Source organism: Ranitomeya imitator, chromosome 6 (genome assembly GCF_032444005.1).
Source record: "Ranitomeya imitator isolate aRanImi1 chromosome 6, aRanImi1.pri, whole genome shotgun sequence".
Classification (NCBI taxonomy): Eukaryota; Metazoa; Chordata; class Amphibia; order Anura; family Dendrobatidae; genus Ranitomeya; species Ranitomeya imitator.
Genome location: NC_091287.1, coordinates 567948716 through 567974907, shown reverse-complemented (window position 1 = coordinate 567974907; position 26192 = coordinate 567948716). Strand labels below are relative to the sequence as shown.

The window sequence follows — 26192 nt, the reverse complement described above, 5'->3', positions numbered from 1 at the left end:
TGTTGGCAGCATGGTGTGAACCGTGACACTGGAGTCTATCTTGGGGCAGTGGCCCACGAGTGGTGCGGTCCATCCTTGGGCTTGAGGCTCATACAGTAATGGTGCACCCCTCTTGCAAATATTTCACCAAAATCAATCGCCATACCCCCATCCCTAAAAGAAAAGATCCAGTGCACTGCTGCCAGTAACACAAGACACTGGGTGTTGACCGCTGCCATTAATCAGAGTAATAATGTATGATCCTTCTGATTCTGGTGTCACCACCATCCATGTACAATGTCTCCTGGCCCACAAGTGCCTGCTTACAGATTGTGAAGCGGTCACAGATTGCTCCACTCAACTCCACTGTGCAGTACATGGCATCTCTAAATACAGCCCCATCCTGGAGAAGATCACTCCTTTTTACCTGTACATGGAGCACCATTCTGCAGAATATCTTCTAAGGTGACAAAACACCCAGTGGCTGAGCAACCCTACAGTTACTATGGGGCTTGTCTGGGCAGTTCTAAAATGACTAGAGGACGAGATTGCTCTGTACATACCCCTCTGTCCCCCAGGCCAATTTCCCTTTTGGTCCATCTGATAGATCCAGGATCAGATGTCACCAGTGCTGGCAGCACCCACATCTCCTCCATATATGTGATCTCTTCTGTTCTCTCCTCAGCCACGAATCTAGCACTGAACGGCGTGGCCTCCCAGGTGTCGGACTTTACGTTTTCCATCATGAGCGGAGTGGCCAAGAACGCCATCGATGGGAACAAAAACACGGACTTCCGTAAAGCATCCTGCACTCACACCAAGATGGTGAAGGATCCCTGGTGGAAGGTGGACCTGAAGCAGAGCTACAAGATCTCCGTCGTCGTCCTGACAAACAGGATGGACTGTTGTTCGCAGCGACTGATGGGGGCTGAGGTCCGAATCGGAAACTCCCCTGACAACAACAACCCGGTGTAAGTTCATAAAGAAGCAACATTTTCTCTAGAAGCCTTATGCTCCCTCCAGGGAGCTTCATCTGTAGTCTGGTGCTGTCAATTGAATTACTCAAAGCTACCATGGACAAGGTCCAGCAGTGAGGTCTGCACTTCCTGGCCACTGGACATCGTGTCTTCCTAGGTAATCATGATGGTCGTGCAGACTGCTGATTTGTCAGGTGAAATGATCTTTGGCTTCGCACAAATATTATTCTCTGCATCACATTTTACTGTGAAAATGTGAGTAGGTGGCTGCTGTGCTCAGGTGGTGGGCTTCCCTGTCGGTAGTGTGTGGCAGCTGGGCTTGGGGGTGGGCCTCCTTGCCGGTAGTGTGGCAGCTGGGCTTGGGGGTGGGCCTCCCTGCCTGTAGTGTGTGACAGCTAGCCTTGAGGGTGGGCCTCCCTACTGGTAGTGTGGCAGCTGGGCTTTGGGGTGGGCCTCCGTGCTGGTAGTGTGTGTGACAGCTAGGCTTGGGGGTGGGCCTCCCTACCGGTAGTGTGTTTGACAGCTAGGCTTGGGGGTGGGCCTCCCTACCGGTAGTGTGGCAGCTGGGCTTGGGGGTGGGCCTCCTTGCCGGTAGTGTGGCAGCTGGGCTTGGGGGTGGGCCTCCCTGCCGGTAGTGTGTGGCAGCTGGGCTTGGGGGTGGGCCTCCCTGCCGGTAGTGTGGCAGCTGGGCTCGGAGGTGGGCCTCCCTGCCGGTAGTGTGTGTGGCAGCTAGGCTTGGGGGTGTGCCTCCTTGCCGGTAGTGTATGGCAGCTGGGCTTGGGGGTGGGCCTCCCTTCCGGTAGTGTGTGGCAGCTGGGCTCGGGGGTGGGCCTCCCTGCCGGTAGTGTGGCAGCTGGGCTTGGGGGTGGGCCTCCCTGCCTGTAGTGTGTGACAGCTAGCCTTGAGGGTGGGCCTCCCTACTGGTAGTGTGGCAGCTGGGCTTTGGGGTGGGCCTCCGTGCTGGTAGTGTGTGTGACAGCTAGGCTTGGGGGTGGGCCTCCCTACCGGTAGTGTGTTTGACAGCTAGGCTTGGGGGTGGGCCTCCCTACCGGTAGTGTGGCAGCTGGGCTTGGGGGTGGGCCTCCCTGCCGGTAGTGTAGTTGTCGATCTGTACATGATAGATCTGATCCACTGCTGGCTACATTTGCTGGTTTTCTCCTCCAGGTGCGGCACAGTCACCAGTGTTGCCTCTTCCACCTTGACCTTTTGCTGTAACGGGATGGAGGGTCGGTACGTCAGCGTGGTGATCCCCGGACGCGCGGAGTACCTGACACTGTGCGAGGTCGAGGTTTATGGAGAACCAGTCACTAACAGTAATAACGATACCTGCTAATAGAGGCGGTAACATCACATCGTTGCCTTCAGCTGCTGCTGGTTCTTCAACTTCTCCAGGTTTCATGAGGAACTTCCATTGTACGACCTGTGCATTTGTTAAAACGTGAAAATAAACCGGTCTGTTGAATTCATTCCGTAAAGTCTTCAGTATTTTATTTAACCACTTCATGCCTGAATGACTTTCCTTGTTCCTGACAGGCACTTTCAGACATGTAGGATTGTCCCTCTGAGCTGTCTATATGGACATGCAGGTGATAGAAGGATGAATAAAATCATACCGTAATATCTGCAGTGTGATGTCTTGTTCCTGAGAAACCCATGTTTTGCTTAATATGTAAAGGAGCGGTTAAGATTTATGGGCGTGGCATAGATCTCCCTGAGGCTCCGCCCTCAGAGCTTATTGTAAATGATAGGCATTAACTCAGGCGGGCCGAGCCTACAGTAGGCCGATCCTCTTAAAGAACTACAAAGGCCTTTCTTGATCTGATATTTAGGTAATTTCTGCTTTTTACATGACGCAGGGGCTTCATTTCTTGTTTTTACTAGTAACAGCCGTTACATGACCAAGTTTCCTTTACTTGGAGGTGATGGTGGAGCCAGTGAGGAGGGACATGCAGTGTCCAGGGTAGTCTGTCTCCGGTGACCCATCAGCTCTCCTACGACCACTGTATAGTGAGGGACGACCGCAGTATATGGAGGGGGAAACTGTCAGCACTGACTTCGGTGTACATGGCAGCAATGCAGAAGGCACCGATGGTAACAAACCGCCTCTGCCTTCTCTATGGGGACAGGCGGCTGCTCCTGATGTCTTAGAATATCACCGTAGAGCGCAGGAGCGGGACCGCCGGACGTATGATCATGAGCCCAGACATGCATGAGAACGTCACTAACACTTGGGCTCCAAATCATCAAAGTGTTTGCAACAGAAAACTGCTGAGAAACCTCGAATTTCTGCAAAAATTTTGTGTATTTTGGATTTTACACATTTTGGGCAAATCTCAGAAAATCTAGCAAAATGGATGCAGAGGAGTTGGAACCTGGGAACACATCACATGTATGAATACTGGGGTTATAATTCCCCAGAGACGTTGCCCCAGTCCACCGAGGAGAAGTTAACGGGCGTGCGTTTATTAATGAATTCGGCAAATCCTAATCGCTCTCATTATGGCTTAAGGCAATCCTACAGAATTGGGCCCAGGGTGCTCAGCGGCAGAATTGTGGCCTCTAGTGGCCAGTGTGAGGGCTGCAATATCGATCACTACAGATCCCAGCTGGGTTCGTTTTCCCAAATTCATGTTTTCAGATACAAAGAACCTCCTTCACTGTCACAAATTAGTGAAAAGTGTGCAATGTCTGCCTGAGTTTTTTTTTTTTTTTAATGTACTGATGCGCCCCCGCTCATCGTCTGCCCACCCTGGTCGTCCCCCACTTGTCTAATGACATTCAGCCAAGATATAAAACCTAATTATCAGAAATGGGCGTCCTGTATAAAAAGCCGTTCCCTGGAGATCCCAGGAGATCATCCCAATCTGCATTAGAACCGGAAGATTAATAAAGCCCCAAATGTCGCAGGCGTCCTGTAGATACAAGGTATCTGCAATAATCCAGCTGTGAAGCCTGAGAGATTCCTGCTACCTGGACTGTATGACGATCCCGGTGGGGCACAGGCTGCGCGCTCCGGGGGGAAGATCCCAGTGGTGCACAGGCCGCGCGCTCCGGGGGGAGGATCCCAGTGGTGCACAGGCCGCGCGCTCCGGGGGGAAGATCCCGGTGGGGCACAGGCTGCGCGCTCCGGGGGGAAGATCCCAGTGGTGCACAGGCCGCGCGCTCCGGGGGGAAGATCCCAGTGGTGCACAGGCCGCGCGATCCGGGGGGAAGATCCCAGTGGTGCACAGGCCGCGCGCTCCGGGGAAAAGATCCCAGTGGTGCACAGGCCGCACGCTCCGGGGGGAAGATGGAATGGGGTACTCGGTATCGGGTCCTTCAGTTCCCTCAGCGAGGATGTCACGGTGGCCCGACCCGGACCGTGGCCCTATGAGGGGCGCCCAATAAAAGGCAGAGTTCGTAGATAACGGTAGTGTTCGTGACGCCACCTGTGGTGTCCGGTCAGGGTGACCGACGCTGCTTAGGGGTCTGCTTGGGTGATGTTATGGCAGCTAGATGGTGTACCTTCCCACAGGTGGAGTATGTCCCCAGGGCTTCCCAGAGTGTAGATGATGATGGTGGATGGTGTGAGGTGCAGTGAATAACGAGGACACAATGGGTGCAGTCTCTTTACCTTTACTGAAGGCTTCGGTATCCACAGTCCAGAGTGCCGGATGACAGGGTAGGCAGGGTCCGGCTGGTCTGATGGCAAATCCAGAGTCCCCTTATCCAGGTGGAAATCAGTAGCCTTCCCCTTGCGCACAGTAACGTAGTAGGTGCCTACTTGCATTAGCTACCATAAGATCCTCACTGTTGTTACTTCTCTCTCTCGGTCCCCCAGATGGATAGGACAAACCCGTATGACGGTGGTGGCCTGAGGCTATTTTATAGGGACCCTAGCATCGCCCCTCCTCCGCGATTGCATCCGTGTCTGCTTGGGTTCTTAGGTCGGACAGCCAACTTGGAATTGACTGCCCTGCCGGTCTCTGAAGTAAAGCGTAGAGTCTATTACCCCCTTGGTGTTCCGGCCACCGGCCCGCGCTCCAGAAGGAGACAGCCTCTCTTAGAACAGGACTCCTTCTGGTTTTTGTTCACCTTTTGCTGTGACTTCGTGTCTCACTCACTACAGCACACTTCCATTCTTGTCCTTTCATAGGAGGCTGCCGCATGGGTTGCAGGCGCAGCTCTGTGTCCTTCTTTCCTTCCTCCTCAGAGTTCAATCTGGATCTAACTGGAGATCACCCCAGCCAGCTCGACCGGGAGACCTTTCCTTGTCGGTCCCCAGCCAGGAACTCTCCTAAACTGACTCTCCTCTCTTCTGCCTCTGACTAACTTCCTAACCAGCCCACCAGTTTTACCCTGTGTGAGGAGCGGCCTAGTAAATAGAACCCTTAGCTCCCCCTGGTGGCCGGCGTGTGAAGTGTGTGTGTGTGGCTGTGATACCTGGCAGGGTGAACTCCTTTGGTGCCATCAGACGTAACATCACTCCCCCTGGTGGAAGAACGACATTACTGCAACGACCAGGACTCTGGGGCGCTGCAAAGATCCCAGTGGTGCACAGGACACGCACTCCGGGGTAAGATCCCAGTGGTGCAAAGGCCGCGCGCTCCAGGGGGAAGATCCCAGTGGGGCACATGCCGCGTGCTCCGGGGGGAATATCCAGTGGGGCACAGGCTGCGTGCTCCGGGGGGAAGATCCCAGTGGTGCACAGGCTGCGCGCTCCGGGGGAAAGATCCCAGTGGTGCACAGGCTGTGCGCTCCGGGGGAAAGATCCCAGTGGTGCACAGGCTGTGCACTCCGGGGGGAAGATCCCAGTGGTGCACAGGCTGCGCACTATGGGGGGGGAAGATCCCAGTGGTGCACAGGCTGCGCGCTCCGGGGGGAAGATCCCAGTGGTGCACAGGCTGCGCGCTCCGGGGGGAAGATCCCAGTGGTGCACAGGCTGCGCACTATGGGGGGAAGATCCCAGTGGTGCACAGGCTGTGCACTCCGGGGGGAAGATGCCAGTGGTGCACAGGCTGCGCACTATGGGGGGGAAGATCCCAGTGGTGCACAGGCTGCGCGCTTCGGGGGGAAGATCCCAGTGGTGCACAGGCTGCGCGCTCCGGGGGGAAGATCCCAGTGGTGCACAGGCTGCGCGCTCCGGGGGGAAGATCCCAGTGGTGCACAGGCTGGTCCACCTTCCCTAACACGACACGTTTTCCTTTACCGAACTGATCAGTCTTCGAACGCCTAATCCAAAAGGCGATCCCTCCAGCCCAAAATTCCACAATCTCCACTAACAAGCCCCCAGCCTTAACCTTTTTAGGGGACACCAGCTCTCCGAGTCTCAAAGCCCCGAAGGCCAATGAAAACGCCAACCGAAACAAAACAGCCTCAAAGTGAGAACTACAAATCCCCTCCAATGCCTCCCCAAAACGCTCCAACATCCCAAAAGATATGGGCCTACGCGTATCGCAAATTCGAGGAACCCTTCCGAAAACCTCTTAACGCCTGCCGAATCAAGAAATCCTTTGTAATGTCCACGGAACCTTGAAGCTTGAAACCAAAGGCCAAAACCAGCTATGAATTTGTTCAACTTTGACACCGACCAACCCCATTCCTCCGCCGACCCTATCAAAAGCAAAACCGCCATGACCTTATCACCATCTAATTCTACCGTACCCAACTGTTCCAACCACCATTCCCACAAATGCCATGACGATTCATAACCTGACCACGTCCGTCCCGACACCGAGGCCTGTATCAACCGACCGCCTCGTCCGCAACAATCCACCACAAATGAGAAGGGCATGCTGTTCCTGTATCCTCTGCGTGTGGTGCCAACTCCCGGAAACGCTCCCACTGCAACCGAGACAAAGCATCCGCTATAAAGTTTTGAACGCCGGCAACATGTACAGCCGAAATCCATGCATTCAATTCCAGGCACCGCAATACCAGCTCCCGAACCAGTCTGATTACCGGGGGAGAGGAAGAAGAAAGACTATTAATCACCGCTACCACACTCAAGTTATCGCAATGGAAACAGACCCGCCTATCCTTGAACGTACTGCCCCAAATAAACACCGAGACCACAATTGGAAACAGCTCAAGCAACACCAAATTTTTTGTTAAACCGGTTTCACACCACCAATCGGGCCAAACGCCAACACTCCATTTTTCTCCGCAATAGTCCCCGTTGCCGACACTGCCCGTCGCATCCGTAAAAATCTCGCAGTCAAAATCATTCAGATCCTCCTGTTGAATCAAGGCTCTGCCATTATAATTTTCCAAGAAACATCGCCAGATAACTAAATGCTCTTTATTCAAACGAATGAAATGATGTGCCGACCGCACTCCAGCAGTCGCTCTGGATAATCTCCGGCAAAACATTCTACCCATAGGCATGATACGATACGCAAAATTCAAACGCCCCAACAACGACTGTAACGCTTTCAATGTAACCTTGCGCAACTTTTCGCATCTCAGCACCTCCTGCCGTAGAGACGACAACTTCTCCTCATGCAGCCTGCACTCCATCCTCTCTGACTCTATGAGAATACCCAGAAAGCTCAACACCGTGCAAGGGCCCTCCATTTTTTCCTGCGCTAACGGCACACCAAAATGTCCCGCCACCCATTCCATGGTAGCCAGCAAATTTCCGCACAAAAGAGAATCCGGCGGGCCGACAAACAAAAAGTCATCCAAGTAGTGGATTACTGACGGAACCTGGGAAACATCCCGAACAACCCACTCAAGAAAAGTACTAAAGGACTCAAACAGCGAGCACGAAATCGAACAGCCCATAGGCAAACACCTATCCAAATAAAAAAAAACATTCCAAAAACATCCCAACAGCGGAATGCTACTGGGGTGAACAGGAAGCAATCGGAAAGCCGATTCAACATCTGTCTTAGCCATTAACGCACCTGCGCCATACCTACGCACCCATTGTACCGCAGCATCAAAAGAAGTATATACCACGGAGCATAGCTCTTCAGCGATGCTGTCGTTGACTGACTGGCCCTTTTGGATATGACAGGTGTTGAATCAAACAAAACTTATTGGGCTCCTTCTTAGGAACAACCCCCAAAGGTGAAACAACCACCCCCTCCCCGGGTAAACAACTAAACGGCCCCGCCATTCGCCCCAACTCAACCTCTTTCACCAATTTTGCCGTAACTACGTCCGCCTGTAAATTAGCCGACCTCAAATTCTTTTTTGAAAAGGGGATAGCATGAGTAGGATGAGGAATCCGAAAACCCTCAGAAAAACCTTCCCAAAGTAATCTCACCTTTTCCCGATCCGGGTACCTATTTAGATAAGGGGCCATCTTTTGAACCTTCACTGGCGTCACCCCCTTGACAGCCTCCCACTGCTGGTTTACCCCTTGCCTTTTTAAAACATTTGGCCGCTCCATGCGAGGCCCCGCTGCAGTGAGAACAGACATGCTTGAACTTACAAGTATTGCCGTACTTCCATTGGCCGTTGTTAAACTGCCAACATGTCCCTGTTTTGTTCTTTGCCCCCTGCAACCCCTGTCCACCAGCTCCCTGTCCCAACTGCTGACCGCTACTCCCTCCCCCCCTTGAAAGGACTGCCCTATATCTTTTTGATCCCATTTTATCTCGGGCCTGACCGCCTTCCTTTGCCGAAACTGTTCGTCGTACCCGAGCCACGCCTGGCCCCCCGTACGCCCTATGTGCTTCCCCAATGGCATCCAAGTAACAAAAAAGTCCAGAAAAGTTCTCCGGAAACTTTTCCCCAATAACACTCGCCAAAATGGCGAACGCCTGCTGCCAATTCACAAATGTCTGCGGTATTAGTCGCCAACTCCTCTTTTCCTCCTCCTCCTTTTTACTATCCTCCTTCTTTCCCTTGTCTAAATTAAATTTCTCCAAAGGAAGGAGGGAGAAAATCTCCACATATTCATCCTTCCAAATTTTTTCCTTTATTTCTTTTTTTCAAATGAGCCCCTAAAGGCCCTTCAAAACACACATAAACCTCCCCTTTTGCTCTATCGTCCAATTTAATCGTATCATCTTTGTCCTTTTCTGTTTGGACCGACACCCCCACCGACGCTTGTTCCATACCACTTGATCTGTCTGACCCAAATGCCCCTCCTGCACCCTGACCAGACACCGACAACCATGCTCCTATGGGAGAAGACTGTGAACTATCAAGGCCCCCCCATCCAGCCTCCTCAAAATCTGTGACATACCCGCCCAAACCCCCCCATTCCAGCTATCCCCTACATCCCCCAGAACGAACCCCACTATCCAGCACCGCAAAAGGATTAGACTCATACTCAAGAGGCTGTGCAGGTGCTGTGTCCCCGCCAGCCGTGCGACCAGAGTCCTGTCGATCTCCGAATTTGCGTGGGTCACTCCCGGATCCCGAGTCCTCTGCGCTGCTGTGTTGCTCCTGGCCCGCGCCCCTGGCCTCCTCGTCACCAGGGGGGACCGGAGCAGAAGAAACAAACCTCTCGCTCGACCTCCTAGGTGACCTCGACCTTGCGGCTGCCAGTCCGTCTCCATGCCTGTCTTCCTGCTGGGCCCTGCTGTGAGCCCCAGCCTCTATTACAGTACGACCCCTCCGAACTGAGCCAGGCTGAGGGGCCGGGCTACCCACCGCCGTGCTGTTGCCGCCATCGTCGCGTCCCTGCTCCGCCGCTGCTCCCTCGAAGCTCTGCCTCCTCGCCATCACCGGCGCCACGGCCCGTGCTGCTCCCCACCGGGTGGTACCTCTCCTCACCACCACCTGGATCAGCAGCCACTTCCGGTGCGGCCCGCGCCTCTGATCGGGCCTGCATCGAAACTGCTCCAGACCGCCGACCAACGCCAGCAGCGCCGGCCGGTGGATTCCTGCCGGAGGGCGGGCCGGGCTGGGCTGGTGCACCACGGCCTGCACCCTCCGCAGGGTCCCGGGAGGGGCCCCGCGGCCGGCGTGTGCCACGTGTACTCGCCCCCTGGGATAGATGCTCCAGGGGACGGGTCCTCCTCGATCTGGTCCCCTGGCTTCCCGGACCGCAGCGTCTCCAGCTGGTCCTCCAGCCAGCTGCCGCGTCTGGACCGCGCCATTATGGATTCCACTGTGGACATCTTCGCACGTCTACTCTCGCCGCTGACGTGACAGGTAATGTCCCTTCCCGCACTTTTCCCCTTTAAACCCGCCCCACAACCTAAAACCACCGCTTTTTTCAACCCCCTTGAACCAATTCTCACTGCCCCTGATTATTTTCAAACAATGCTCCCACTCTCCTTGGCAACGCAGTCATGGGGGGCTTTCGTTTAGCTGCGTTACTACAGCCCCCCCACTAGAGATTTCAACGCAAGATTGTGCGGATGTTGGATAAAGAACCTCGACTAACATCCAAACAAGTTCAAGCTGCCCCGCAGTCCGAGGGTACAACAGTGTCAACCCGTACTATCCGTCGGCGTCTGAATGAGAAGGGACTGTATGGTAGGAGACCCAGGAAGACCCCACTTCTTACCCCGAGACATAAAAAAGCCAGGCTGGAGTTTGCCAAAACTTACCTGAAAAAGCCTAAAACGTTTTGGAAGAATGTTCTCTGGTCAGATGAGACAAAAGTAGAGCTTTTAGGGCAAAGGCATCAACATAGAGTTTACAGGAGAAAAAAGAGGCATTCAAAGAAAAGAACATGGTCCCTACAGTCAAACATGGCGGAGGTTCCCTGATGTTTTGGGGTTGCTTTGCTGCCTCTGGCACTGGACTGCTTGACCGTGTGCATGGCGTTATGAAGTCTGAAGACTACCAACAAATTTTGCAGCATAATGTAGGGCCCAGTGTGAGAAAGCTGGGTCTCCCTCAGAGGTCATGGGTCTTGCAGCAGGACAATGACCCAAAACACACTTCAAAAAGCACTAGAAAATGGTTTGAGAGAAAGCACTGGAGACTAGAGTTGAGCGACCTTGACCTTTTTAGAGTCGAGCCGGGTTTCGCGAAACCCAACTATCTCAAAAGTCGGGTCGAGTGAAATCGGCCGATTATGACGTAAAGTCGGGATCGACCGAAACACGAAACCCAATGCAAGTCAATGGGGCAGCATAGTCGGCAGTGAGTGGGGGCCAGGAAAACACCTAGAGTGCCCATTTTAATGTCAAAACCATCCATTCTTCTTAATGAAGCTTGTCAAGCGTAATTTACCTTATAATAATTGGAAGGCATTTGAAATTGGGGTTCATTTGGCTAAAGTTGTGGTGGGTAGGGCTGGTTCAAGTAATTAGTGGGCCCAGGAAATCTGGACCACGTCACGGCAGTGGAGCAGGGAGAGGTAAGTATTTCAACTTTGCAAGTGCTGTGAACCTGAGCAAGCAGGGGGGGCCCACTCGTTGGCATTGGCACTGGCACAGGGCCCCTCAAAGTACAGCGGTGTGTTTGCACGGCGGGGGCGCCTCCCACCGGCAGCAACACTTTTGCGTACTATGAGAGGCCCTGTGCCAGTGACGTCGCCAACTAGTATTCCTCCCCCCACCTGATGAAGGAACCTGCACTTTCATCTGCACCTTCCTCTTTGTCCCCGTGTAAGGTGGTATGGTATGCGGGAAGAGGAACCTGACTTTCAGCAGGGTCACAATCTTGCTGTGTAGCGTGCACGGGGAATGTTGCGTTATGGGTCAATGTACCAGCAGACTCATCTATCACTGGCTGGGCAATGGGCAGGATGAGGAGGAAACACAGATATAGGCCCAAAGAATAAAGTGGGCTAAATGCAGTTCAAAATTGGTAACACAGGAATAACCAGGGGGCATTGCAGTGGAGGACAACTGGAATGAGAGGCTGACACAGAGAGTAGGCCCAAATCAGTAAGTAGTCGAAATGCAGTTCAAAATTGGCAACCGTAGTAAACAGGCGGCACAGCTTTGTTCAGTGGAGGAGAACAGCAAGGAGTGGCAGACACCGATAGTAGGCCCCAACCCAACTAGTAGGCCAAATGCAGTCTAACATTAACAACTACTTAACGAGAGCCTGAAAATGGAATTTCAGGACAGGAAACCAGGAGAACAGCAAGGAGTGGCAGACACCGATAGTAGGCCCCAAACCAACTAGTACGCCAAATGCAGTTGTTCCGTTTAACCACAATTTAATGAGAGCCTGAAGATAGAAGTTCAGGAAAGGCAACCTGGAGAACACCTTGGAGTGGAACACACCATCTCTCTCCACCCCATACCCAATTTGTAGGCCTAATGCAGCCTACTTTCCGACAACTACTAAACGAGAGCCGGAAGATCGAAGCAATGGAGAGGAAACCTGGAGAACACCTTGGAGTGGAACACACCATCTCTCTACACCCCATACCCAATTTGTAGGCCTAATGCAGTGTAGTTTCCAAGAACTACTAAACGAGAGCCGGAAGATCGAAGCTCAGGAAAGGCAACCTGGAGAACACCTTGGAGTGTAACACACCATCTTTCTACACCCCATACCCAATTTGTAGGCCTAATGCAGTGTAGTTTCCAAGAACTACTAAACGAGAGCCGGAAGATCGAAGCTCAGGAAAGGCAACCTGGGGAACACCTTGGAGTGTAACACACCATCTCTCTCCACCCGATACCCATTTTTTAGGCCTAATGCAGTGTAGTTTTCTGCAACTACTAAACGAGAGTCGGAAGACCGAAGCAATGGCAAGGAAACCTGGGGAACACCTTGGAGTGTAACACACCATCTCTCTCCACCCCATACCCAATTTGTAGGCCTAATGCAGCCTACTTTCCGACAACTACTAAACGAGAGCCGGAAGATCGAAGCTCTGGAAAGGCAACCTGGAGAACACCTTGGAGTGGAACACACCATCTCTCTACACCCCATACCCAATTTGTAGGCCTAATGCAGTGTAGTTTCCAAGAACTACTAAACGAGAGCTGGAAGATCGAAGCTCAGGAAAGGCAACCTGGGGAACACCTTGGAGTGTAACACACCATCTCTCTACACCACGGAAGGGCTGATTCTTAGGAAGGAAGGCTGTTGGAAATAAGCATTGCGCGTCCGGGGGTGATTATATTCTTATTAGGTATATACTCACCCTCGGACGCGCCCTGCTTCTTTATTTGGAATGAATGTTTATTTGCAATGTGGTGTTGACTTTCTCTATTATTTTGGTAATTAATGATTTTATTATTTTCATTGTTTTGCATCTTCTCGGCAATAATATAAAGAAGACGCGACAGGACAACACTCGGTGGATGCCATATGTGTGTTTTCAATTTAAAAAACCTTTCAGTTAACTACTTGCAGGAGAAAGTAATTGTAGCTGGTGGCCATTTTTAGTACTGTACCAGATTTTAGTTGTGTGTTTGTTTTTAATGTTAAAATGTCTGCATTTGATATCTCTCCAGTATTTTCTTTTTTATAAGCAAAATACTTATTTTTATATTTTCTGATGTTGGTTCCAGGGGTACACGGGCAGCAGTGGTGTGGTCAGTGGAGGCCTAGTGGAAAGAGTGACCGCAGACAGGCATCGAACGCCTAAAATAATAACACATGGCTGTAGGCAATTTTAAATTGGTTCCAGGGGTACACGGGCAGCAGTGGTGTGGTCAGTGGAGGCCTAGTGGAAGGAGTGACCGCAGACAGGCATCGAACGCCTAAAATAATAACACATGGCTGTAGGCAATTTTAAATTGGTTCCAGGGGTACACGGGCAGCAGTGGTGTGGTCAGTGGAGGCCTAGTGGAAGGAGTGACCGCAGACAGGCATCGAAGGCCTAAAATAATAACACATGGCTGTAGGCAATTTTAAATTGGTTCCAGGGGTACACGGGCAGCAGTGGTGTGGTCAGTGGAGGCCTAGTGGAAGGAGTGACCACAGACAGGCATCGAAGGCCTAAAATAATAACACATGGCTGTAGGCAATTTTAAATTGGTTACAGGGGTACACAGGCAGCAGTGGTGTGGTCAGTGGAGGCCTAGTGGAAGGAGTGACCGCAGAAAGGCATCGAAGGCCTAAAATAATAACACATGGCTGTAGGCAATTTTAAATTGGTTCCAGGGGTACACGGGCAGCAGTGGTGTGGTCAGTGGAGGCCTAGTGGAAGGAGTGACCGCAGACAGGCATCGAAGGCCTAAAATAATAACACATGGCTGTAGGCAATTTTAAATTGGTTCCAGGGGTACACGGGCAGCAGTGGTGTGGTCAGTGGAGGCCTAGTGGAAGGAGTGACCACAGACAGGCATCGAAGGCCTAACATAAGAAAAATGTCAATACAATGGTATTGACCGTGCCAGGCATTGAAGGATGTCAGTGCATAGACTAAACATTGGTGGAGCTGTGAGATAATTTTGCAAGTGGTAGAGCACTGTTTGAGCTGGGGGGGGGGGGAACTGTCTTGTGGCCGGCGGTACAGGCCCAGGGCCCCTCATATTACAACGGTGTGTCTGACGTTGGGTGCGCACCACCACCGCCAGAGACACTTTATTGTACTATGAGGGACCTAGTGGCAGTGCCGTCGACCAAAAGCGGGCTCACCCACCTCTTCAGACAAACTGCACTCTCACGGGTGCTGTCGCCAAGTGTCGATACCACGGCCCCGTGTGGGGAGTTTGGCCATTTAGTGAGGTGTAAACATGTCGTATGCTGGACAATCAGGTGCAGAAAATTACGAGATTGGAAAAGGCATTCAGAATAGTCCACAGGCAAGACCTTTTCATAGGAAAGCTAGGTGTCGGCCGGGCAAGGTGGGGCAAAAGATTTCGAAATCCAGTTGTGGTTCATTTTAATGAAGGTTAGATCATCTACATTTTGGGTAGCCAGACGAGTCCTTTTTTCTGTTAGTATTGAACCTGCAGCACTGAATACTCTTTCTGATAGGACACTAGCTGCCGGGCAAGCAAGCTCCTGCAATGCATATTCTGCCAATTCTGGCCAGGTGTCTAATTTTGATGCCCAGTAATCAAATGGGAATGATGGTTGAGGGAGAACGTCGATAAGGGATGAAAAATAGTTTGTAACCATACTGGACAAATGTTGTCTCCTGTCACTTTGAATTGATGCTGCAGTATCTGTCCTGTCTGCGGTCTTAGCAAAATCACTCCACAACCTGGTCAGAAAACCCCTCTGGCCAACGCCACTTCTGATTTCTGCCCCTCTAACACCTCTGGTCTGCTGGCCCCTGCAGCTCGTGTGAGAACGATCACGGGCGCTGTGTGCAGGGAATGCCAGAAGCAAACGGTCAACAAGAGTTGATTGTTTGGTTGCTAATATTAGTTCCAAGTTCTCATGTGGCATTATATTTTGCAATTTGCCTTTATAGCGAGGATCAAGGAGGCAGGCCAACCAGTAATCGTCATCATTCATCATTTTAGTTATGCGTGTGTCCCTTTTGAGGATACGTAAGGCATAATCCGCCATGTGGGCCAAAGTTCCAGTTCTCAAATCTGCGGTTGTGCTTGGTTGAGGGGCAGTTTCAGGCAAATCCACGTCACTTGTGTCCCTCCAAAAACCAGAACCCGGCCTTGCCGCGCCACCAATTTCCAGTGGCCCCGGAAAAGCTTCCTCATTAAAAATATAATCATCCCCATCATCCTCCTCGTCCTCCTCCTCCTGTTCGCCCGCTACCTCGTCCTGTACACTGCCCTGGCCAGACAATGGCTGACTGTCATCAAGGCTTCCCTCTTCCTCAGCTGCAGACGCCTGATCCTTTATGTGCGTCAAACTTTGCATCAGCAGACGCATTAGGGGGATGCTCATGCTTATTATGGCGTTGTCTGCACTAACCAGCCGTGTGCATTCCTCAAAACACTGAAGGACTTGACACATGTCTTGAATCTTCGACCACTGCACACCTGACAACTCCATGTCTGCCATCCTACTGCCTGCCCGTGTATGTGTATCCTCCCACAAAAACATAACAGCCCGCCTCTGTTCGCACAGTCTCTGAAGCATGTGCAGTGTTGAGTTCCACCTTGTTGCAACGTCTATGATTAGGCGATGCTGGGGAAGGTTCAAAGAACGCTGATAGGTCTGCATACGTCTGGAGTGTACGGGCGAACGGCGGATATGTGAACAAAGTCCACGCACTTTGAGGAGCAGGTCGGATAACCCCGGATAACTTTTCAGGAAGCACTGCACCACCAGGTTTAAGGTGTGAGCCAGGCAAGGAATGTGTTTCAGTTGGGAAAGGGAGATGGCAGCCATGAAATTCCTTCCGTTATCACTCACTACCTTGCCTGCCTCAAGATCTACAGTGCCCAGCCACGACTGCGTTTCTTTCTGCAAGAACTCGGACAGAACTTCAGCGGTGTGTCTGTTGTCGCCCAAACACTTCATAGCCAATACAGCCTGCTGACGTTTGCCAGTAGCTGCCCCATAATGGGAGACCTGGTGTGCAACAGTGGCAGCTGCAGATGGAGTGGTTGTGCGACTGCGGTCTGTGGACGAGCTCTCGCTTCTGCAGGAGGACGAAGAGGAGGAGGAGGGGGTGCGAACGGCTACAGCCAACTGTTTCCTAGACCGTGGGCTAGGCAGAACTGTCCCAAACTTGCTGTCCCCTGTGGACCCTGCATCCACCACATTTACCCAGTGTGCCGTGATGGACACGTAACGTTCCTGGCCATGCCTACTGGTCCATGCATCTGTTGTCAGGTGCACCTTTGTGCTCACAGATTGCCTGAGTGCATGGACGATGCGCTCTTTAACATGCTGGTGCAGGGCTGGGATGGCTTTTCTGGAAAAAAAGTGTCGACTGGGTAGCTCGTAGCGTGGTACAGCGTAGTCCATCAGGGCTTTGAAAGCTTTGCTTTCAACTAACCGGTAGGGCATCATCTCTAACGAGATTAGTCTAGCTATGTGTGCGTTCAAACCCTGTGTACGCGGATGCGAGGCTAAGTACTTCCTTTTTCTAACCATAGTCTCATGTAGGGTGAGCTGGACTGGAGAGATGGAGATCGTGGAACTAGCGGGGGTGCCGGTGGACATGGCAGACTGAGAGACGGTGGGAGATGGTATTGTTGCCACCGGTGCCCTAGATGCAGTGTTTCCTACTACGAAACTGGTGATTCCCTGACCCTGACTGCTTTGGCCTGGCAAAGAAACCTGCACAGATACTGCAGGTGGTGCGGAAAATGGTGGTCCTACACTGCCGGAAGGGATGTTGCGTTGCTGACTAGCTTCATTGGCCGAGGGTGCTACAACCTTAAGGGACGTTTGGTAGTTAGTCCAAGCTTGCAAATGCATGGTGGTTAAATGTCTATGCATGCAACTTGTATTGAGACTTTTCAGATTCTGTCCTCTGCTTAAGGTAGTTGAACATTTTTGACAGATGACTTTGCGCTGATCAATTGGATGTTGTTTAAAAAAATGCCGGACTGCACTCTTTCTAGCATCGGATACCTTTTCAGGCATTGCAGACTGAGCTTTAACCAGATGGCCACGCTGTCCTCCAACAGGTTTTGGCTTTGCCACGCGTTTTGGGCAAGATACGGGCCCGGCAGATGGAACCTGTTGCGATGTTGATGCCTGCTGCGGCCCCTCCTCCTCCGCTTCAGAACTGCTGCCGCCTGCACCCTGTTCCCCCAATGGCTGCCAATCGGGGTCAAGAACTGGGTCATCTATTACCTCTTCTTGTAGCTCGTGTGCAACTTCGTCTGATTCACCGTGTCGGTCGGTGGTATAGCGTTCGTGATGGGGCAACATAGTCTCATCAGGGTCTGATTCTTGATCATTACCCTGCGAGGGCAATGTTGTGGTCTGAGTCAAAGGACCAGCATAGTAGTCTGGCTGTGGCTGTGCATCAGTGCACTCCATGTCAGATTCAACTTGTAATGGGCATGGACTGTTAACTGCTTCACTTTCTAAGCCAGGGACGGTATGTGTAAAGAGCTCCATGGAGTAACCCGTTGTGTCGCCTGCTGCATTCTTCTGTTGTTGTTTTTGCTGAAGAGGACAAGGAAGCGACTTGTCCCTGACCGTGAACATCCACTAACGACGCGCTGCTTTGACATTTACCAGTTTCACGAGAGGAGGCAAAAGAGCTAGAGGCTGAGTCAGCAAGATAAGCCAAAACTTGCTCTTGCTGCTCCGGCTTTAAAAGCGGTTTTCCTACTCCCAGAAAAGGGAGCGTTCGAGGCCTTGTGTAGCCAGACGACGAACCTGGCTCCACAGCTCCAGACTTAGGTGCAATATTTTTTTTCCCACGACCACCTGATGCTCCACCACTACCACTACCCTCATTACCAGCTGACAATGAACGCCCCCGGCCACGACCTCTTCCACCAGACTTCCTCATTGTTTTAAAAACGTAACCAAACTAACGGTATTTGTTGCTGTCACACAACTTACACGGTGAGCTATAACTTCAGTATGATTTAGCTACCCCTTTACAGGTGAGTGAGACCACAACGAAAATCAAGCACAATGTTACACACTCTGTTGCTGGTGGCAACAAATGAGAGAGATGCCACACACGCAGGACTGTCACTGAAGCACAAATGTAAATATTAATCTCCCACTGATTTGTTTTTTTTTTTTTTTTCAGGGAGACTTTAGGAAAAAAAAATAATAGAATAAAATGATTTTTTCAGGAAGAATTTAGAAACCAAATAAAATAAAATGATTTTTTCAGGGAGAATTTAGAAAACAAATAAAAGAAAAAATAGGCTTTCTATGGCCCACTGAGTGAGAGATGACGCACACAGGAGTCAGGAGTGGCACACAAGCCCAGAGGCCAATATTTATCTCCCACTGATTGATGTAGTGATTTTTTCAGGTAGATTTTGGAACCCAAATCAAGCAAAAAAAATAATAGGCTTTCTATGGCCCACTATTTGTGAGAGAGAGATGGCACGCTCAGGACTGGCACACAAGCAGAAAGGGCAATATTAATCTCCCACTTTTTTTTTTTTTGTTCCAGGGAAAATTTATAAACCCAATAAAAATAATAATAAATAGGCTTTCTATGGCCCACTATCTGAGAGAGAGAGAGATGGCACGCTTAGGACTGGCACACAAGCCCAAAGGCCAATATTAATCTCCCACTAATTGATTTATTGATTTTTTCAGGTAGAATTTAGAACCCAAATAAAGCAAAAAAAAAAATTAATAGGTTTTCTATGGCCCACTGAGTGAGAGATGACACAGACAGGGATGGCACTCTAGCAGAAATGTCAATCTTAATCTCCCACAAAAAAAAAAAAAAAACAGGGAGTGTCCTTCAATTACTATCTCCCTGCAGTAATCTCAGCCAGGTATGGCAGGCAGCAATAAGGAGTGGACTGATGCACAAATTAAATAAAAAGTGTGGACAAACAAACAAGATAGCTGTGCAGAAAGGAAGGAACAAGAGGATTTGTGCTTTGAAAAAAGCAGTTGGTTTGCACAGCGGCGTACACACAGCAATGCAGCTATCAGGGAGCCTTCTAGGGCAGCCCAATGAGCTACAGCGCTGAGGAAAAAAAAAAAATGTAGCTTCCACTGTCCCTGCACACCGAAGGTGGTGTTGGGCAGTGGAAATCGCTACAGCACAAGCGGTTTGGGGGTTAATGGACCCTGCCTAACGCTATCCCTGCTTCTGACGAAGCGGCAGCAACCTCTCCCTAAGCTCAGATCAGCAGCAGTAACATGGCGGTCGGCGGGAACGCCCCTTTATAGCCCCTGTGACGCCGCAGACAGCAAGCCAATCACTGCAATGCCCTTCTCTAAGATGGTGGGGACCAGGACCTATGTCATCACGCTGCCCACACTCTGCGTTTACCTTCATTGGCTGAGAAATGGCGCTTTTCGCGTCATTGAAACGCGACTTTGGCGCGAAAGTCGCGTACCGCATGGCCGACCCCGCACAGGGGTCGGATCAGGTTTCATGAAACCCGACTTTGCCAAAAGTCGGCGACTTTTGAAAATGAACGACCCGTTTCGCTCAACCCTACTGGAGACTTCTAAGGTGGCAGCAATGAGTCCAGACCTGAACCCCATAGACACCTGTGGAGAGGTTTGGAGAAGGCGCCTTCAAATATCAGGGACCTGGAGCAGTTTGCCAAAGAAGAACGGTCTAAAATTCCAGCAGAGCATTGTAAGAAACTCATTGATGGTTACCGGAAGCGGTTGGTCGCAGTTATTTTGGCTAAAGGTTGTGCAACCAAGTATTAGGCTGAGGGTGCCAATACTTTTGTCTGGCCCATTTTTGGAGTTTTGTGTGAAATGATCAATGTTTTGCTTTTTGCTTCATTCTCTTTTGTGTTTTTTCATTTAAGACAAATTAAATGAAGATAATAATAACAAAGAATTTGTGATTGCAATCATTTTCAGGAAGAAACTGAGTATTATCTGACAGAACTGCAGGGGTGTCAATACTTTTGGCCATGACTGTAACACTACAGAAAAACAATCCTTACCTGCCATATTCCTCCGCACTGTCCGGGGCTCCGTCCTCTCCTCACAGGACCGTAATATTCAGTCACTATGTGGTCTGGTCATGGGGTGGCGCTATTTCTAGGTGGATAAGGATTTGTATTGGGGAAAGCTGGGTGAATAGTGATTTGTATGGGGAAAGCTGGGTGAATAGTGATTTGTATGGGGGAAAGCTGGATGAATAGTGATTTGTATGAGGAAAGCTGGGCTGATACCGTTTTGTATAGGGAAAGCTGGGTGAATAGTGATTTGTATGGGGAAAGCTGGGTGAATAGTAATTTGTATGGGAGAAAGCTGGGTGAATAGTGATTTGCATGGGGGAAAATTGGGTGAACAGTGATTTGTATGGGGAAAGCTGGGTGAATAGTGATTTGTATGGGGGAAAGCTGGGTAAATAGTGATTTGTATGGGAGAAAGCTGGGTGAATAGTGATTTGCATGGGGGAAAGTTGGGTGAACAGTGATTTGTATGGGGAAAGCTGGGTGAATAGTGATTTGTATGGGGAAAGCTGGGTGAATAGTAATTTGTATGGGAGAAAGCTGGGTGAATAGTGATTTGCATGGGGGAAAGTTGGGTGAACAGTGATTTGTATGGGGAAAGCTGGGTGAATAGTGATTTGTATGGGGGAAAGCTGGGTAAATAGTGATTTGTATGGGGGAAAGCTGGGTGGATAGTGATTTGTATGGGGAAAGCTGAGTGGATAGTGATTTGTATGGGGAAAGCTGGGTAAATAGTGATTTGTATGGGGAAAGCTGGGTGAATAGTGATTTGTATTGGGAAAGCTGGGAGAATAGTGATTTGTATAGGGAAAGCTGGGCTGTTACTGTTTTGTATGGGGAAAGCTGGGTGAAAAGTGATTTGTATGGGGAAAGCTGGGTGAATAGTGATTTGCATGGGGGAAATTTGGGTGAATAGTGATTTGCATGAGGGGAAAAGCTGGGTGAACAGTGATTTGTATGGGGAAAACTGTGTTAATAATGATTTATATGGGGAAAGCTGGGTGAATAGTGATTTGTATAAGAAAAGCTGGGTGAATAGCGTTCTGTATGGGGAAAGCTGGGCGGATACTGTTTTGTATGGGGAAAGCTGAGTGAATAGTGATTTGTATTGGGGAAAGCTGGGTGAATAGTGATTTGTATGGGGAAAGCTGGGTGAATAGTGATTTGTATGGGGGAAAGCTGGATGAATAGTGATTTGTATGAGGAAAGCTGGGCTGATACCGTTTTGTATAGGGAAAGCTGGGTGAATAGTGATTTGTATGGGGAAAGCTGGGTGAATAGTAATTTGTATGGGAGAAAGCTGGGTGAATAGTGATTTGCATGGGGGAAAGTTGGGTGAACAGTGATTTGTATGGGGAAAGCTGGGTGAATAGTGATTTGTATGGGGGAAAGCTGGGTAAATAGTGATTTGTATGGGAGAAAGCTGGGTGAATAGTGATTTGCATGGGGGAAAGTTGGGTGAACAGTGATTTGTATGGGGAAAGCTGGGTGAATAGTGATTTGTATGGGGAAAGCTGGGTGAATAGTAATTTGTATGGGAGAAAGCTGGGTGAATAGTGATTTGCATGGGGGAAAGTTGGGTGAACAGTGATTTGTATGGGGAAAGCTGGGTGAATAGTGATTTGTATGGGGGAAAGCTGGGTAAATAGTGATTTGTATGGGGGAAAGCTGGGTGGATAGTGATTTGTATGGGGAAAGCTGAGTGGATAGTGATTTGTATGGGGAAAGCTGGGTAAATAGTGATTTGTATGGGGAAAGCTGGGTGAATAGTGATTTGTATTGGGAAAGCTGGGAGAATAGTGATTTGTATAGGGAAAGCTGGGCTGTTACTGTTTTGTATGGGGAAAGCTGGGTGAAAAGTGATTTGTATGGGGAAAGCTGGGTGAATAGTGATTTGCATGGGGGAAAGCTGGGTGAATAGTGATTTGCATGGGGGAAATTTGGGTGAATAGTGATTTGCATGAGGGGAAAAGCTGGGTGAACAGTGATTTGTATGGGGAAAACTGTGTTAATAATGATTTATATGGGGAAAGCTGGGTGAATAGTGATTTGTATAAGAAAAGCTGGGTGAATAGCGTTCTGTATGGGGAAAGCTGGGCGGATACTGTTTTGTATGGGGAAAGCTGAGTGAATAGTGATTTGTATTGGGGAAAGCTGGGTGAATAGTGATTTGTATGGGGAAAGCTGGGTGAATAGTGATTTGTATGGGGGAAAGCTGGATGAATAGTGATTTGTATGAGGAAAGCTGGGCTGATACCGTTTTGTATAGGGAAAGCTGGGTGAATAGTGATTTGTATGGGGAAAGCTGGGTGAATAGTAATTTGTATGGGAGAAAGCTGGGTGAATAGTGATTTGCATGGGGGAAAGTTGGGTGAACAGTGATTTGTATGGGGAAAGCTGGGTGAATAGTGATTTGTATGGGGGAAAGCTGGGTAAATAGTGATTTGTATGGGGGAAAGCTGGGTGGATAGTGATTTGTATGGGGAAAGCTGAGTGGATAGTGATTTGTATGGGGAAAGCTGGGTAAATAGTGATTTGTATGGGGAAAGCTGGGTGAATAGTGATTTGTATTGGGAAAGCTGGGAGAATAGTGATTTGTATAGGGAAAGCTGGGCTGTTACTGTTTTGTATGGGGAAAGCTGGGTGAAAAGTGATTTGTATGGGGAAAGCTGGGTGAATAGTGATTTGCATGGGGGAAAGCTGGGTGAATAGTGATTTGCATGGGGGAAATTTGGGTGAATAGTGATTTGCATGAGGGGAAAAGCTGGGTGAACAGTGATTTGTATGGGGAAAACTGTGTTAATAATGATTTATATGGGGAAAGCTGGGTGAATAGTGATTTGTATAAGAAAAGCTGGGTGAATAGCGTTCTGTATGGGGAAAGCTGGGCGGATACTGTTTTGTATGGGGAAAGCTGAGTGAATAGTGATTTGTATTGGGGGAAGCTGGGTGAATAGTGATTTGTATGGGGAAAGATGGGTGAATAGTGATTTGCATGGGAGAAAGCTGGGTGAATAGTGATTTGCATGGAGAAAGCTGGGTGAATAGTGATTTGCATGGGGGAAAGCTGGGTGAATAGTGATTTGTATGGGGGAAAGCTGGGTGAATAGTGATTTGTATGGAGAAAGCTGGGTGAACAGTGATTTGAATGGGGGGAAAGCTGGGTGAATAGTGATTTGCATGGGGAAAGCTGGGTGAATAGTAATTTGTATGGGAGAAAGCTGGGTGAATAGTGATTTGAATGGGGGGAAAGCTGGGTGAATAGTGATTTGCATGGGGAAAGCTGGGTGAATAGTAATTTGTATGGGAGAAAGCTGGGTGAATAGTGATTTGCATGGGGGGAAAGCTGGGAAATAGTGATTTGCATGGGGACAGCTGGGTGAATAGTAATTTGTATGGGAGAAAGCTGGGTGAATAGTGATTTGCATGGGGGAAAGTTGGGTGAACAGTGATTTGTATGGGGAAAGCTGGGTGAATAGTGATTTGTATGGGGAAAGCTGGGTGAATAGTGATTTGCATGGGGGGAAAGCTGGGTGAATAGTGATTTGTATAGGGAAAGCTGGGTGAATAGTAATTTGTATGGGAGAAAGCTGGGTGAATAGTGATTTGCATGGGGGGAAAGCTGGGTGAATAGTGATTTGTATGGGGAAAGCTGGGTGAATAGTGATTTGTATGGGGAAAGCTGGGTGAATAGTAATTTGTATGTGGGAAAGCTGGGTGAATAGTGATTTGTATGGGGAAAGCTGGGCTGTTACTGTTTTGTATGGGGAAAGCTGGGTGAAAAGTGATTTGTATGGGGAAAGCTGGGTGAATAGTGATTTGCATGGGGGAAAGCTGGGTGAATAGTGATTTGCATGGGGGAAATTTGGGTGAATAGTGATTTGCATGAGGGGAAAAGCTGGGTGAACAGTGATTTGTATGGGGAAAACTGTGTTAATAATGATTTATATGGGGAAAGCTGGGTGAATAGTGATTTGTATAGGAAAAGCTGGGTGAATAGCGATCTGTATGGGGAAAGCTGGGCGGATACAGTTTTGTATGGGAAAAGCTGGATGAATTGTGATTTGTATGGGGAAAGCTGAGTGAATAGTGATTTGTATGGGGGGAAGCTGGGTGAATAGTGATTTGTATAGGGAAAACTGGGTGAATAGTGATTTGTATGGGGAAAGCTGGGCTGATGCTGTTTTGTATGGGGAAAGCTGGGTGAATAGTGATTTGCATGGGGGAAATTTGGGTGAATAGTGATTTGCATGAGGGGAAAAGCTGGGTGAACAGTGATTTGTATGGGGAAAACTGTGTTAATAATGATTTATATGTGGGAAAGCTGGGTGAATAGTGATTTGTATGGGGAAAGCTGGGCGAATAGTGATTTGTATGGGGGAAAGCTGGGTGAATAGTGATTTGTATGGGGAAAGCTGGGCGGATACTGTTTTGTATGGGGGAAAGCTGGATGAATAGTGATTTGTATGGGGGAAAGCTAATTGAATAGTGATTTGTATAAGGAAAGCTGGGTGAATAGTAATTTGTATGGGGAAAGCTGGCTGAATAGTGATTTGTATAAGGAAAGCTGGGTGAATAGTGATTTGTATGGGGAAAGCTGGGTGAATAGTGATTTGTATGGGGAAAGCTGGGTGAATAGTAATTTGTATGGGAGAAAGCTGGGTGAATAGTGATTTGTATGGGGGAAAGCTAATTGAATAGTGATTTGTATAGGGAAAGCTGGGTGAATAGTAATTTGTATGGGGAAAGCTGGGTGAATAGTGATTTGTATGGGGAAAGCTGGGTGAATAGTAATTTGTATGGGAGAAAGTTGGCTGAACAGTGATTTGTATGGGGAAAGCTGGGTGAATAGTGATTTGCATGGGGGAAAGTTGGGTGAACAGTGATTTGTATGGGGGAAAGCTGGACGGATAGTGATTTGTATGGGGGAAAGCTAATTGAATAGTGATTTGTATAGGAAAAGCTGGGTGAATAGTAATTTGTATGGGGGAAAGCTGGGTGAATAGAGATTTGTATGGGGGAAAGCTAATTGAATAATGATTTGTATAGGGGAAGCTGGGTGAATAGTAATTTGTATGTGGGAAAGCTGGGTGAATAGTGATTTGTATAGGGAAAGCTGGGTGGATACTGTTTTGTATGGGGAATGCTGGATGAATTGTGATTTGTATGGGGGGAAGCTGGGTGAATAGTAATTTGTATGGGGAAAGCTGAGTGAATAGTGATTTTTATGGAGAAAGCTGGGTGAATAGTGATCTGTATGGAGGAAAGCTGGGCGGATACTGTTTTGTATGGGGGAAAGCTGGGTGAATAGTGATTTGTATGGGGAAAGCTGGGTGAATAGTGATTTGCATGGGGGAAAGCTGGGTGAATAGTGATTTGCATGTGGAAAAGCTGGGTAAATAGTGATTTGCATGGGGGAAATTTAGGTGAACAGTGATTTGCATGGGGAAAACTGTGTTAATAATTATTTATATGGGGAAAGCTGGGTGAATAGTGATTTGTATAGGGAAAGCTGGGTGAATAGTGATTTGTATGGGGAAAGCTGGGTGAATAGAGATTTGTATGGGGGGAAGCTGGGTGAATAGTAATTTGTATGGGGAAAGCTGAGTGAATAGTGATTTGTATGGAGAAAGCTGGGTGAATAGTGATCTGTATGGAGGAAAGCTGGGCGGATACTGTTTTGTGTGGGGGAAAGCTGGGTGAATAGTGATTTGTATAGGGAAAGCTGGGTGAATAGTGATTTGTATGGGGGGAAGCTGGGCGGATACTGTTTTGTATGGGGAACGCTGTGTTAATAATTATTTATATGGGGAAAGCTGGGTGAATAGTGATTTGCATGGGGGGAAGCTGGGCGGATACTGTTTTGTATGGGGAACGCTGTGTTAATAATTATTTATATGGGGAAAGCTGGGTGAATAGT

At 49.3% G+C, this 26192-nt stretch overlaps 2 protein-coding genes across 2 annotated transcripts in view; one reads left to right on the top strand and one right to left on the bottom strand.

Moving 5' to 3' along the window:
• The window catches only part of LOC138642302 (uncharacterized), a 70499-nt gene extending 68077 nt beyond the window's left edge, over positions 1 to 2422 (top strand). The window contains exons 6-7 of the mRNA XM_069730382.1: positions 665 to 950; positions 2121 to 2422. Of these exons, the coding sequence (XP_069586483.1) occupies positions 665 to 950; positions 2121 to 2289 (455 nt within the window). The 3' untranslated portion in view covers positions 2290 to 2422. The remainder of the gene's footprint in view (positions 1 to 664; positions 951 to 2120) is intronic.
• The window catches only part of LOC138643509 (uncharacterized), a 1192186-nt gene that overhangs the window by 193739 nt on the left and 972255 nt on the right, over positions 1 to 26192 (bottom strand). The gene's annotated exons all lie outside the window — the stretch shown is intronic.